Raw genomic sequence first — 12983 nt, forward strand, 5'->3', positions numbered from 1 at the left:
TTCTTTGGTTATGCCTTGAAGGGATTAACCCACCGAAGCTATTGTTTCAGGATGGAACGCTGCTTTTATATAGGACAATTGTAGCGAGACGATTTTTTATTTTTTTGCTCAAAAATTGGAAAACAGTCCACGCTGTTCACCTCAGAGGAATGGCTGGTGAAGATGATGGAACTTACGGAGATGTCTAAATTAACTTCTTTGATAAGAAGAAGAAAAAAATACATTTACGGTCGACTGGAAATCCTTTTTACATTTTTTTTTGCACAAAACAGAATTAAATGCATTAATGGAGAATAGAAAAGACTGAGCTTTTTTTGTAATCATATAAACTTTGTAATCAGATAAGCTTTGCAACTGTACTTATATTTGCTGCAAAGAAAATCAGAAGCGTCTTCTCCGAATTTCTCTTTCTTCTTTCTTTCTGCACTTTTGCTTTTTTCTCTCTCTCTCTCTTTCTTTTCTGCTTTTACTCATTACACGTAGCCTTTGACTTAGGACCACGAATGGGAGCAGAATTTCTGCTGCTAAGCAAGGCGGTTGTTAACTCAGTTGTGCCCGATTTTACAGCCTTCTCTGCCATGGTTGCTAAGCGAGTCTTTGCAGCCGTTAAGCGAACCACAGGGTCACTAAGCAAAACGGTCATAACCGAAAAAGGGTCGTCGATCACTTTTTCCCAGTGCCGTTGTAACTTTGAATGGTCACTAAACGGATGATTGTAAGTCGAGGATTATCTGTAAGAGCCGAGCTTTCTCTCCTTTTCCTGCCCGAGATAAAAGGAGAAAACGATAATGGCAGAGATGAAGAAGCCAAAGGATTTTGCCCCTGGAGCAGGAGACCAACTGCATCTACAGAGCAGGGGGCCAGTATTGCAATCCAGTGGTTTTGGACGGTGCTTGGCTAAGCCTGGATTACAAGTTTTAGAGTAGGGAGGGCGAACCCAGGACACCCGTGTCAGAGGTGACACACCACGATGTTTTGGGTGACACACCAGCGTTCACCAACGCCCAACAATTATTTCTAAAAGCACACCCCATCGCTTTCGGAGACCGCAGAGGCAGGGCGAGAATGGGATGTGTTCTTATATAGCTTCTGGACTCTTTGACAGTTAGGTGAGAGGGCCACGCTTTCGCAACACCTCCAGAGCCACCAAAAATCGTGCAAAAAAAGGGGCACGCTTTTGCACGGATGTTTGGAGGCCGTTTGAGAGTCAGGTGTGCTCTCGCACAGCCTCTGGAAGTGACATGTGAGGGCTGGGCTCTCACATGACCTTCACAGCCTCTGAAAATCATGAAAGAAAGGGTTTTCACGTGTTTTTCGGAGGCTGCAGAGGCCATGGAAGGGCATTCTCCAAAGCCGCTTGAAGAACGAAGACTTTGACATGCATCAAATAGACCTCAGGTGCCTGTCAATGGAAAGAGGACACCGCCGGAAGGTAATGTTGTGATTCAGCGTCAGCCTGTGGATTCGGCAGCTAAGTCGGACAATTCTGAAGAGGAGGAGGAGGAGGGGTTTGGAGAGCCTTTGGTGTCAGAGGAAGGTTCTGATGCACCGTGGAACTCTCAGCCAGGCCCCTCCCATCTTGTTCCTCCTCAGACCCAGCTGTGTGAGCCTGAAAGATTGGAAGAAGGTGATCCACAGCTGGCTCTGTTCAGGGACGCTAGGAGCAGGAGGCAATCTAGCAGAACTGAGCAGAGGAAAGCAATGAGGCAACTCGGGAGAAGGCAATGAGAAGCCATGCCTTGAGACTGCTGTTTAAAAGGGGAATGTGTGGGAGGTGCTGGTTGCTGAAGGCAACCGTTTGAAGAGCTTCTGATAAAGCCTTGGTCTGTATTTGTTTAACTTTTGTTTGAACTTTTTCGTTTAGCTTTTGCAAATAAATTTGGTTGGATTAGTTCCAGCCTATTGAATATAAAAAGGGGTTGTCCCTGACATTCCAACAGGGCGGTCGTAGGCTGGAACAGAACAGGTAAGCGGCATGCAATGGATCCTAGGGATCGTAGACAATTGGATTGGTGTTTTTTAAAAAAATAAATAAATAAATGGATATGTAAAGAATTCTTTTTCTTTTGTTGGAGCAGAGAAGTCAAGTTTCTGAATTTTTGACATGCCCAGTCCATAAAGGTTCATCATCGCTGCCTTTGGCCCTGAAACTGTGGCTGCTCCTGCCCTGCAGGGCCAGTTCCCCACTAACACGAAGCCGGCAGAAGTGAGCTTTCTAGGAAGCAAATGGAATAAATAGCTGCCTGACTGCCTCAATAGCGTCAATTCGGCCTTTTCCTCTTGAACTATGATGACTCCAGAAGATGCTGGGCCAATCTCAAAGGTGCTTTTCCCCCGCCCCTTCTCATTCAAGGAGCTTCATCGGTTCTGACAGAAAACACCAAGAAAGTCCAGTTGCCTTTTTGAAAAGGGGGGGGGGAAGCCCCTTTGAGACAACCATGACCTGGACGACTGAGAATCTCCATAGACATGCTGAGCTTCTGGGGACCACTTGAGGCCGGTCCACATCACCCTCACCTCATTTCTGAATGTCTTTCATTGTATTTCACTTGTGATCATATACTTAGCTTCTAAGATGAAAGTTTTTCAAAGGACTGTAAACTCTGTGGCAAGGATCCTGGGGCACGGCAAGAAGACAACCGAGCACGGCAGAGAGGAAACGGGTTGAGGGACGTTGGGTGGAAGGCTTTGAACCTCACAACCGTGTGATTCCCATTGACTTTATTGTGCTATGGCTTATTTGTTGGAATGTGTATAGCAAGAGCTTCTGATCTTTTTTTTTTAACCAAATCGGAAATGCAGAGGACATAGGTAAGAAACTAGTGTTAGATTTTTTTAGGAGATACATTCTAGAGTACACTACTAAATTTTTAAAAAGAAGCTTGGGGTCACCACATATGGATTTGGGGTGTGGGAGGAATGCGAGCGACATTTCAGTGCTGATGCTCAAAATAAATTCCTGAGCTCAACTTAATTACACACACACACACACACACACACACACACTTCTTTTGCATTAGGCTCCAACTGGGGGAGCTCCCGTTAATGCTTTTTTAAAAAAGCATTACAGTCTTGTCCTAGATATCATGAGGCCTAGCAACTTGTACATGAAAATAATATCTTTTTCTTTGTTGGACCTCTAGTTCTAAGTAATAAGTAAAGGTGTTTCTAGTTATTGGACCTCTGCATTTGTGCTGCCTCTTGCATAGAAAAAAAGAGAGAAGTTCCTAGTTATTTATTATTTCATTTACGTCTTATTTTATTTACATCCAGTCTTTATTGTTTTTGTTGAACAACTCAAGGCAGTGAAAATATCTAATACTTCTTTCAGCTCCTGTTTTCCCCAAAACAACAACCCTGTGAGGTCAGTTGGGCTGCGAGAGAATAAATGGACACCCAGCCAGTTTTGATGTCTAAGTCAGGACTAGAACTCACACTTTCCGGGTTTCTAGCCCGGCGCTATAACTGCTAGATCGAACTGGCTGCCTTATGGTCAGGTAGAAAGTAGAAAGTTATTTATCTTTCTGATAAAGAAAGCTCTGTTTTGGGAATCCAGGGAAGCTGCCAGAATAGATGTGAGCGTTTCACCAGCACTTAAATTGCTGGCAGTTTAAAAGCTCTAAGATGGTGGGTTGGCTCTGCTCTCTTTTCTCCAGTGCAAAGCTGCCACTGGCTGTAGATTTTATTACCTCCTTTAATGGCCTCTTAATCTAGATGTGTTATAATCCTAACAGAAGGAACGTTTGACCAGAGAACAGACAGAACTCAGACGGGTCAGGGTGATTTTATCGTAGGGGAAATTAATTGGAAACAAGCAAATCCTATGCTTCTTAGACACACACACACACACACACACACACACACACACACACACACAGCCTTTCTGTATTTGCACACTGGTAATGTCTGCTCTTTCTTTCTACTCTTTGGCTCCTTCATCGTCCCAGGAATCTGTTGGATATGGACACTTTCTCCAAGTCTGATCCTGGTAAGTAGGTTGAGCTGGGAACAACAGTGGCATTGGCACCAAATGATGGATATATAGGGGAACCCCCCACCCATCCACCCAAGATGGCATCCTTTGACAGCAACCTTCAATTCATTTCATCGTCCAGCTACCATTAAGAGACAAGAACGTCTCCCCTGATAAGAGTTCAGCCATGTTAATTCCTGTCAGCCCTTTGAGATAGGTCAGAAAATGGACTCCCCACAAGTTTGATTGGGACTATAACAGCATAACAGAATCATGAAAGTCTGTCTACATTTTCCCTTCCCTCCCTATTGCAGGCAGTCCTCGACTTACGACCACAATTGAGCCAAAATTTCTGTCGCTAAGTGAGACAGTTGTTAAGAGAGTTTTGCCCCGTTCTACGACCTTTCTTGCCACAGTTGTTAAATGAATCGCTGCAGTTGTTCAGTTAGAAAACACGGTTATTAAGTGAACCTGGCTTCCCCCATTGATTTTGCTTGCCAGAAGGTCGCAAAAGGGGATCCCATGACCCTGGGACACTGCAACCGTCATCAATGTGAATCAGTTGCCCAGCATCTGAATTTTGATCACCTGTCCATGGGGATGCTCAACAGTCGTAAGCATGAAAAACGGTCATAAGTCACTTTTTTCAGTGCTGTTGTAACTTCAAACAGTTACTAAATGGATGGTTGTAAGTCAAGGACTACCTACATACCCCTGGCAGTTAGGTGGAGCTGGTGTGAATTTCTTCTTAATGTTCTCTTTGTTTCTTGTAAACATCTCTGCAAAGTTTCCCCAAGATCCTTTCTGTAGCTCCCTACGGTTCCAAGACATCCTTCCCAACTGGATACCCTTGAGATATGTTGGGATTACAATTCCCATCATTTGGGGCAGGGGTAGGCAACCTTGGCTCTTTTATGACTCGTGGACTTCAACTCCCAGAATTCCTGAGCCAGCCATGCTGAGGGGAAAGGGAGAGGTTTCCAAGCTGAGCCATGCTGGCTGAGGAATTCTGGGAGTTGAAGTGCATGAGTCATAAAAGAGCCAAGGTTGCCTACCCCTGATTTGGGGTAATTGGAATTGTAGTTCAATGCATTCAGAAGAGTCCTGGTTGAGGAAAACTGCTCTTACGGGTGTTCTGTCAAGGTCTGATATTAACCAAGTTACCCTACACAACTGGGAGACTATTGGGAGCATCTCAGTCCCATCACAGGCAGTTGAAGGTGACACATTCACTGAATCGTGGCCGTTTGCTTGGTGAGCCCTTGGGGAGTTGTCTACACTAGAGAACTGATCATCTCTGGTCATCGTGTCTTCTCAAGTCCCGCACAAGCATGATGATATGTGTTGTGCCAAGGGAGGAAGAAAATTACAAGTTAAATTAAATTTATAATCACAGGGTTACAAAGAAAGCAAAGCAGCTGGCAGGTCTGTGGCGGGGAATAAATCATAAGGAATATTGAGAGGGCAGATTGTGTGTCTCAGAGGGAATGAATGGGAATTATAGTGTTGCTGTGACTCAATGTCAGGGCATAGGCAAATTCCATGCTCCAAATTCATAATTACAGATGGAAATCCAGGAGAGCTGCTGCCAGTCAGTTTGGGATAGGCAACATTTTGGGGCCGGATCTTGAAATATGTGATGGACGTGCTCACAATAGCTGTCTAGAATAGAATAGAGTAGAATAGAATAGAATAGAATAGAATAGAATAGAATAGAATAGAATAGAATACAATACAATACAATACAATACAATACAATACAATACAATACAATACAATACAATACAATACAATACAATAAAACAAAACAAAACAGAATAGAATAGAAATAGAAATAGAAATAGAAATAGAATGGAATGCAATACAATGTAACACAATAGAATAGAAATAGAATGGAATGCAATACAATGTAACACAGTGTAACACAATAGAATAGAATAGAATAGAATAAGAATAGAATAGAATAGAATAGAATAGAATAGAAAAGAAAAGAAAAGAAAAGAAAAGAAAAGAAATACAATACAATACAACACAACACAACACAACACAACACAACACTTTATTTGGCCAGGTGTGATTAGACACACAAGGAATTTGTCCCTGGTATAGAAGCTCTCAGTGTACATGCAAAGCATCACAATACTAATCATCATCATCATCATAATACCAATAAGAGGGGGTAGTAAGGCAGATAATAAGAATACTAATAACAGTACTACAGCCATGCTACATGGATAAATATACATAGACATTAGACTACTTCATATTTGCAAAAGCATGCCAGCTTCCTGTTTAAGGTTCCCAGACTTTTAAAAAGTCAGTTGGGCAAATTTTCTCCTGGACATCTCACAGTTCAAGGTGGCTCTGAGCATTTTGATCTTATAGCCTCACCTGTAGTGCACATGGCTATTGAGTGATACTTGGTGACAATTTTTTTATTGGGATTCCCCATTTTATTCATGGATTTTTGAGGGGTCTAAAGCATCGCTGCCCATCTACTTAACCTTGACTTTTAGCACTTTGTAGACTGTCACCACCCCCAGGAAAGTTTAGCACCATTAGTTTGATTATGAGGTTTTACAGAAGCTCATTGGCAAAGCTTTAAGTTACTATAAGCTAAATTCAGCTCCAAGGACTCCTCACCTTTACCCAGGCAACTAAGCTCTCTGTCAGCAATCTTCCTGTCTTTTGCCCATCATTTTTCTTTTCATTAAAAATATATGTTCAGGAAGCAAGAAATAAAGAGCTGCATAATGGCAGGTGATTGCTGGCAGGAGAAGCAGAGCTAGAAAAATGGCCAGGCAGGTGCTTGACAAAGGCAATCACTTTTAGAAAATGAAGGTAATTCAAATGATCTGAATGGTGGAGTTAGTCAAAGATGCTTTCCTCTAAATGGCAAAGCAACGAAGAGTGCCGTCATTGTTATGATCACAGGACAATCACGTTGCCCAGGGCGATGGATTTATATCCTAGACCTAGATTAGAGCCTCTGAGGGATGATTTTTGGAATGAATCCCTGAAGGTGGAAAGTTTGAAGAAACTCATGAGTGCATTGTTGGCATGCCTTAAGCCTGGGCAGACAACGGAAATTGTGTTCAGAATGAAGGCAGCAGCTTGGTTCACATTTTCATGCTTGACGGAATATGAGACTCCATTGCCATACTTCGACTTATCCATCTTACAGAACATAGAATAACAGAGTTGGAAGGGAACTTTCAGATCATGTAGTCCAGACATGTCAAACACAAGGCCCGGGGGCCGGATCCGGCCCGCGAAGTGGTTTTATGCGGCCCGCGAAGCCATCCTGGAAACAGTGAGGGAACGGCCCCCACTGCCTTGGCCCTGGCCGAGAGACCCTCCTCCTGCCAGAGACCCTCAGATCTGCCCCACTCCTGCCCAGGCCCCCATAGGCACCCTTGATGCCAACGATGTAGAGCTGGCCACGCCCACCCAGTAGCCCATACGCACTCTAGCCACGCCCACCCAGCAGGCCATGCCCACCCTGGCCACACCCACCCGGCCCCTTGAGGGCAACGGCAATGCTGATGCGGCCCTCAATGAAATTGAGTTTGACACCCCTGATCTAGTCCAACCCCCTACTGGAGCAGGAGATTCTGTACCAGGGGTGTGTGAAACTGCTGGTCCCTGGGCCAGATGCGTCACATGGAAGCCGCGTTCACCCCGGCTCCGGCAAGGGGGAAAAAGTCGCGATACATCGTGACATTTAACATGACGCGGCGAGTTTGATACCCCTACTCTATACCATTTCAGACAAATGGCTGTACAGTCTCTTCTTGAAAGCCTCCAGTGACGGAGCACCCACAACTTGTGTAGGCAAGCCGTTCCACTGGTTGATTGTTCTCACTGACAGGAAATTTCTCCTAAGTTCTAGGTTGCTTCTCTCTTAGTTACCATCCATTATTTCTTGTCTTGTCTTCTGGTGCACCCCCCCCCCACCCATCTTTGTAGCAGCCCCTAAAAAATCTTGGGAGTCAAGTGACAGAGCAAGTTATTATTTTTATTTATTTACCAACAGCAGTGCGTGGTATGAATAGGTGTTACATTCAAAAAGGGTGAGCTTTGTCTCAGGACGATGCAATTGTTCTCACATCTTGCTTGTGCTCTTCAAACCCTTGGCATCCTTTAATATGCCAATTGTCCTTCTTCTGAATGGATGAGCGCTGCCTCCAGATGGCATTTTGGGGGATGCAGAAAAGGGCATTCCAGTCAGTGGGACCATCCCATTCCCATCTCCATGTCCTCACTTTCCTGCTCGATTTTTCAGTAAGACAAGAACAAATGCCAATTGTATGGGAGTGAGGAGGGTACCTTGAATCTGGGGGGGGGGGGAAATAAGGAGGCAGGAATTGTAAATCTTCTCAGGTACACCAGAGAGGAAAAATGACCAGGATAGCTAATTCTACTTTATTTTACCGCTACCTTGACAGAAAAAGTACAAATGTCTCACCACCTCTTTTTACAGTCTGAGAAACTAGATGGTGTCCCTTTTGCGCTCCTTTCTCCATCCTTTATGCAGCTGCAGGCTATGCCTTCCCTTATTTGACTGTTCCCTAGGCAGGATCTCTTCACCCAGTCTCTCAAGGTCTTTCTTCTAAACCTTTACAGGAACTCCCACGAATGCAGAACTATCCATTCTGCGGCTGCTTCACAGCGTGCAGCCAATATCTGCAACAGTTCAGTAGCTTCCTCTTTCCGTGGGATTGTAAAAGCCACTGCTGTTTAAGATGTTGCAGACAGCAGCTGTGCTCCAAAGCACATTTTGGAGATCAAAGACAAAATGCTGTATGACTCTGAAAATGTGTCTCTGCAGCCTTTCCTGGGAAGAAGAGTTGAGATGGGACTCAAATTGGATGAAGATCACCAGCATCATGGAAAGCTAAAGTTTTACAACACAGATTCTGGATCAGGGCAGCATGTAAGTCCATAAAAGAACCCTTTGTGATCAGGAAGCAGCTTTTTCCCACCAAGCGCCCTCCAAATGTGTGAGGCTACAATGACCAAGTTGCAAGCCATCACATCTGGAGGATGCCCAGCTGAAGCAGTCTGGGCATCCTCCAGATGTTGAGGATCTAACTCTAGTTTTGAAGTCTTCTCTTCTTTCCAAAAGCTGTTCTTTCCGGTTTGTTTCTAGCCACGTTAACGAATCTTTTTGAAACATGCGCCACATATGGAAGAAAGCTGTTGTTGTGAGGGTGAAACCCCATTAAAATGAAGGACTAGTTCAAATGTTAGCACCATAATTGGATTAGACACGTCTCTTGCCCCTTGACGTTGAGGACCATGAGTCTCTGCTGCATTTCTTTGACTCTTGTTTCACTCTGGGACAGAAAAAGGTGGCGAGGCCTGGATCTCTTCTGTATTATATGCTGTTAAAACATAGAACATAGAATACAGAGTTGGAATGGACTTTGGAGGTCTTCTAGTTCAGCCCCCTGTTCAAGCAGGAGATCCTATACCAAGGATAGTCAACCTTGGCTCTTTTATGACTTGTGGACTTCAATATCCAGAATTCCTGAACCAGCCATGCTGACTCAGGAATTCTGGGAGTTGAAGTCCACGAGTCATCAAAGAGCCAAGGTTGCCTACCCCTGTCCTATACCATTTCATTCAAATGACTGTCCAATCTCTTCTTAAAAACCTCCAGTGATGGAGCATCTACAACTTCTAGAGGCAAGCTATTCCTCTGATTAATTGTTCTCACTGTCAGGAAATTTCTGCTTAGTTCCAGGTTCAATCTCTCTTTAATGATCTTACACCCATTCCTTCTTGACTTGCCCTCAGGTGCTTTGGAAAATAAGCTGATCCCCTCTTCTCTGTGACAGGTCCTCAAATTCTGGAAGATTGCTATCATATCACTCCTAGTCCTTCCCTTCATTAGACTACACATGCCTACAATCTGACCAAATTAGCCATCGTTAGGGATGTTTTCTTACCCCTAGGTGAAGAGAATGCCCTAGGCTCATCCACACAAGTTAATATTGGGCACATTTTTGGCTTCTTGCAATTGCCCATTGGTCTCCAGAGAAGTCTGTTAGCATAATTTCAGGGCATTATGGAAGATCCTGGGGAGCACAGCAAAGATAGGGACTTGATTCCTCCCCCCCTCCCAAACAAGGAATAATGAAAGACCTATAATCAAATCTGTTCCAGAGAGACATGCTAGTTTCAGCAGGATAATTCTGCAGATCACTTTACAAATGACTGTAGAAAGATCTGCCAAGAACCTGCCAGAACCGATTAAGCTGCTTGGATGAGAAGCGAAACATCTTCAAGGAGAAACAAAGTCCAGTTGCATTTTGAAAAAGCACCTTTGGGATACCCCATGACCTGGATGACTGGGAATCTCCATAGACATCAAAAATTGTGTTACGAGATGACTTCTTCTTCTTCTTCTTCTTCTTCTTCTTCTTCTTCTTCTTCTTCTTCTTCTTCTTCTTCTTCTTCTTCTTCTTCTTCTTCTTCTTCTTCTTCTTCTTCGTCCAGTTGCCTTTTGAAAAAGCACATTTGAGGCAACTATGACCTGGTTGACTGAGAATTCCCACAGACATTTTGCCAAGAATAGTGTTTGCTGTCTCCCATCTCATCACCAAATTTCCCAGTATTTTCTTCCTAACACACTTAAATTTAGTGTCCTAAATCTATTCATTTTTATTCAGAAATAAGTTTCGTCCAACTGGCCAGGATGAATTCGACTCCTTGCATGCCTCTTTCCTCCACTTTCTTCAGCAGAGTGCCTACTCACAGCAGTTGGAGAAAGAGCTCAGTTGTGGTGTGACACTCCTCAAGCCAAGAAAATGTGTGCAAGAAGCAGTGTAGCTCGTTTTTTTTGTTCACGTGTGGTTGATGTTCCTTGTAAAGGAGGTTTTTTTAATGTGTTTCCATCAGTATTTTAATTTTCAGTTATTGGATTGTATTTTTTATTTGCGTAAAGACACACCCATACTTTTTTTAATATGGTGTAGGAAGTTAAATATTAAGTGCGACTTTATACCTCATTGCCTGGAAATCATGGGACTTATTCTGAGCACATAATCAGATAAGAATTTGAACAGTTGCAATACAGCAAGTGAAAAACAGTGTTAAGATTTTTCTGCCTAAGGGCAGTTGGTGCCATGAAACCTTGAGAAAATCTTTCTCAACAAAACTTGTAGTTATTGTTTGACCAATCTGTGGGATCCGTGATGCTCCCTGAGTTTCATTACCAATCTAGGTAACATCATCAATTCTGCAAAGGAGAGGGCTTTGCTGTTATTTGTATGTACCAGGGCTTTTCAACCAGTGGTACGGGTACCACCTGTGGTACATTGGCACCTGGCAGGTGGTACGCGGCCATCCTAGAAAAGTTGTAGTGGGGGAGGGGAATGAGCTGAACTGGTGGCAGCACCACACAACCCTGAGCGAGAGACGGCTGCAGCTGCAGGGCTGTCAGGGCTCAGCAGAAGTGCCAGGATCAGTGCCAGGCTCCAGCTGGAGCTCGGCACTGATCCTGGTGCTTCTGCTGAGCCCAGAAGAAGCGCCGATCAGCTGGAATGTTGCAGCATCTGCAGGGTCTTGTGATTTACATTCAGATGCTTGGCAACTGATTCATATTTATGACAGTCACAGTGTCCCAGGGTCATGTGAAGTGACCAAAACCTGCTGCGACCACCCAATGGGGGGGGGATAAAAACCAAATACCCACCCCCACCCCCACTTCCAATCCTCAACAGAAATGTCACAACAATGAAAACTTCAGACAGGAGAAAGAGCGCTGCCGGGCGGGCAGGCAGGTGTCTTGCTCGGCTGTGGCTTGGGGGGCACTTTTTTCAGTGCCATTGTAACTTTGAACAGTCACTAAGCGAACTGTTGTAAGTCGAGGACTACCTGTACTTCATCACTTTTTTCCTTTTTTTTTTTTTTTGGTCATCAAGTTGCTAGGCGGCTGGTTATACTTGGATGTTGCCATATCCTAAAAGTGGTACAATGGGTAAAAAGGTTGAAAAGCCCTGGTATATACTACTTGCTCTGTTAGTCCTGGTGGGACTGTTCCTTGATTAGGCGATTGTTCAAGGAACCGCTAAGGACACTCCCAAAACGCTGCCAAGGGCAAGTCAGTAGAAGAATAAGGGGGAACCCCTCTCCCTTCTAGATGATGTTACCTAGTTTGGTAATGAAATGTCTGCAAAAAAAGCACCAAGCTCTGAGAGTCCCAAGGACCCCACAGTTCAGCCTCGAACTACAAATATTGTCTTCTGTCGTGACCTGGTATTTATAGAAGGTGGGGGGGAAATGCCCAGGGATGCAGCTTCCCAGATCCCGATGCCCAGAGATGCTGATTAAAGCAATCAACCCAGTTGTTGTTCTTCTGGACTCTATGACAGACAATTTTTAAAAGGTGAATTTAGGTCAAGGAAGGTTAATGCATTTGCTCTCTGTTAGAATCCTGAATAGTAATGCCTGAGGGGGGAAAATCTGAGGTATCATAAATGAGTTGTGAAATGAAGTGAGGCTTGGATTTTTCGGAAAAGGCAAAACTATCCCTTTAGGGGAAATAGGTCTGACAATTCCCTTTCAAGTAGAAATGTTATTTTTTCCAGAATAATTGGTTTGATCTGCTGAAATACTGAGTCAAGTTACAAATTGCTTGACACACCTAAGAAAGCGTTGGATGAAATATTTAGTTTTGCTTTGATATTAATCACAATTGATGTACAAATCCAGGCTACGTTTAGTATTTTTTAGATCAGGCAGGCAGATTGCTGGATTGTATCTAAGACACATTCCTAATAAAACATCTTGGCAGACAACAGTGGAATAGAGTTTGAAATGATAATGTCATGGCTTAGAATGTGTGTTCTGCTAAAGCAAGCACAACTTAAGAATCTTCTCTTTTCTTTAAGAAATTTCAGTGATGAAGATGCAAGTTATTGAGGACAGTTGATTAACAATCCTTGCATTGGTTAATCATCAACCAATTAATCAACGCAACCCAAAATAATAATCCATTTTG

General features: G+C 43.7%; 1 protein-coding gene and 1 long non-coding RNA gene across 2 annotated transcripts in view; one reads left to right on the top strand and one right to left on the bottom strand.

Moving 5' to 3' along the window:
- Nucleotides 1-12983, bottom strand: part of LOC310636369 — a 431277-nt gene that overhangs the window by 78982 nt on the left and 339312 nt on the right. The window lies entirely within an intron of this gene.
- CPNE9 (copine family member 9) overlaps nt 1-12983 on the top strand; it is a 58571-nt gene that overhangs the window by 8333 nt on the left and 37255 nt on the right. Inside the window, exon 2 of the mRNA XM_083356030.1 lies at nt 3948-3988. Within this exon, the coding sequence (XP_083212156.1) occupies nt 3948-3988 (41 nt within the window). The remainder of the gene's footprint in view (nt 1-3947; nt 3989-12983) is intronic.

The sequence above is a fragment of the Vipera ursinii genome, assembly GCF_947247035.1.
Source record: "Vipera ursinii genome assembly, chromosome: 2".
Taxonomy (NCBI): domain Eukaryota; kingdom Metazoa; phylum Chordata; class Lepidosauria; order Squamata; family Viperidae; genus Vipera; species Vipera ursinii.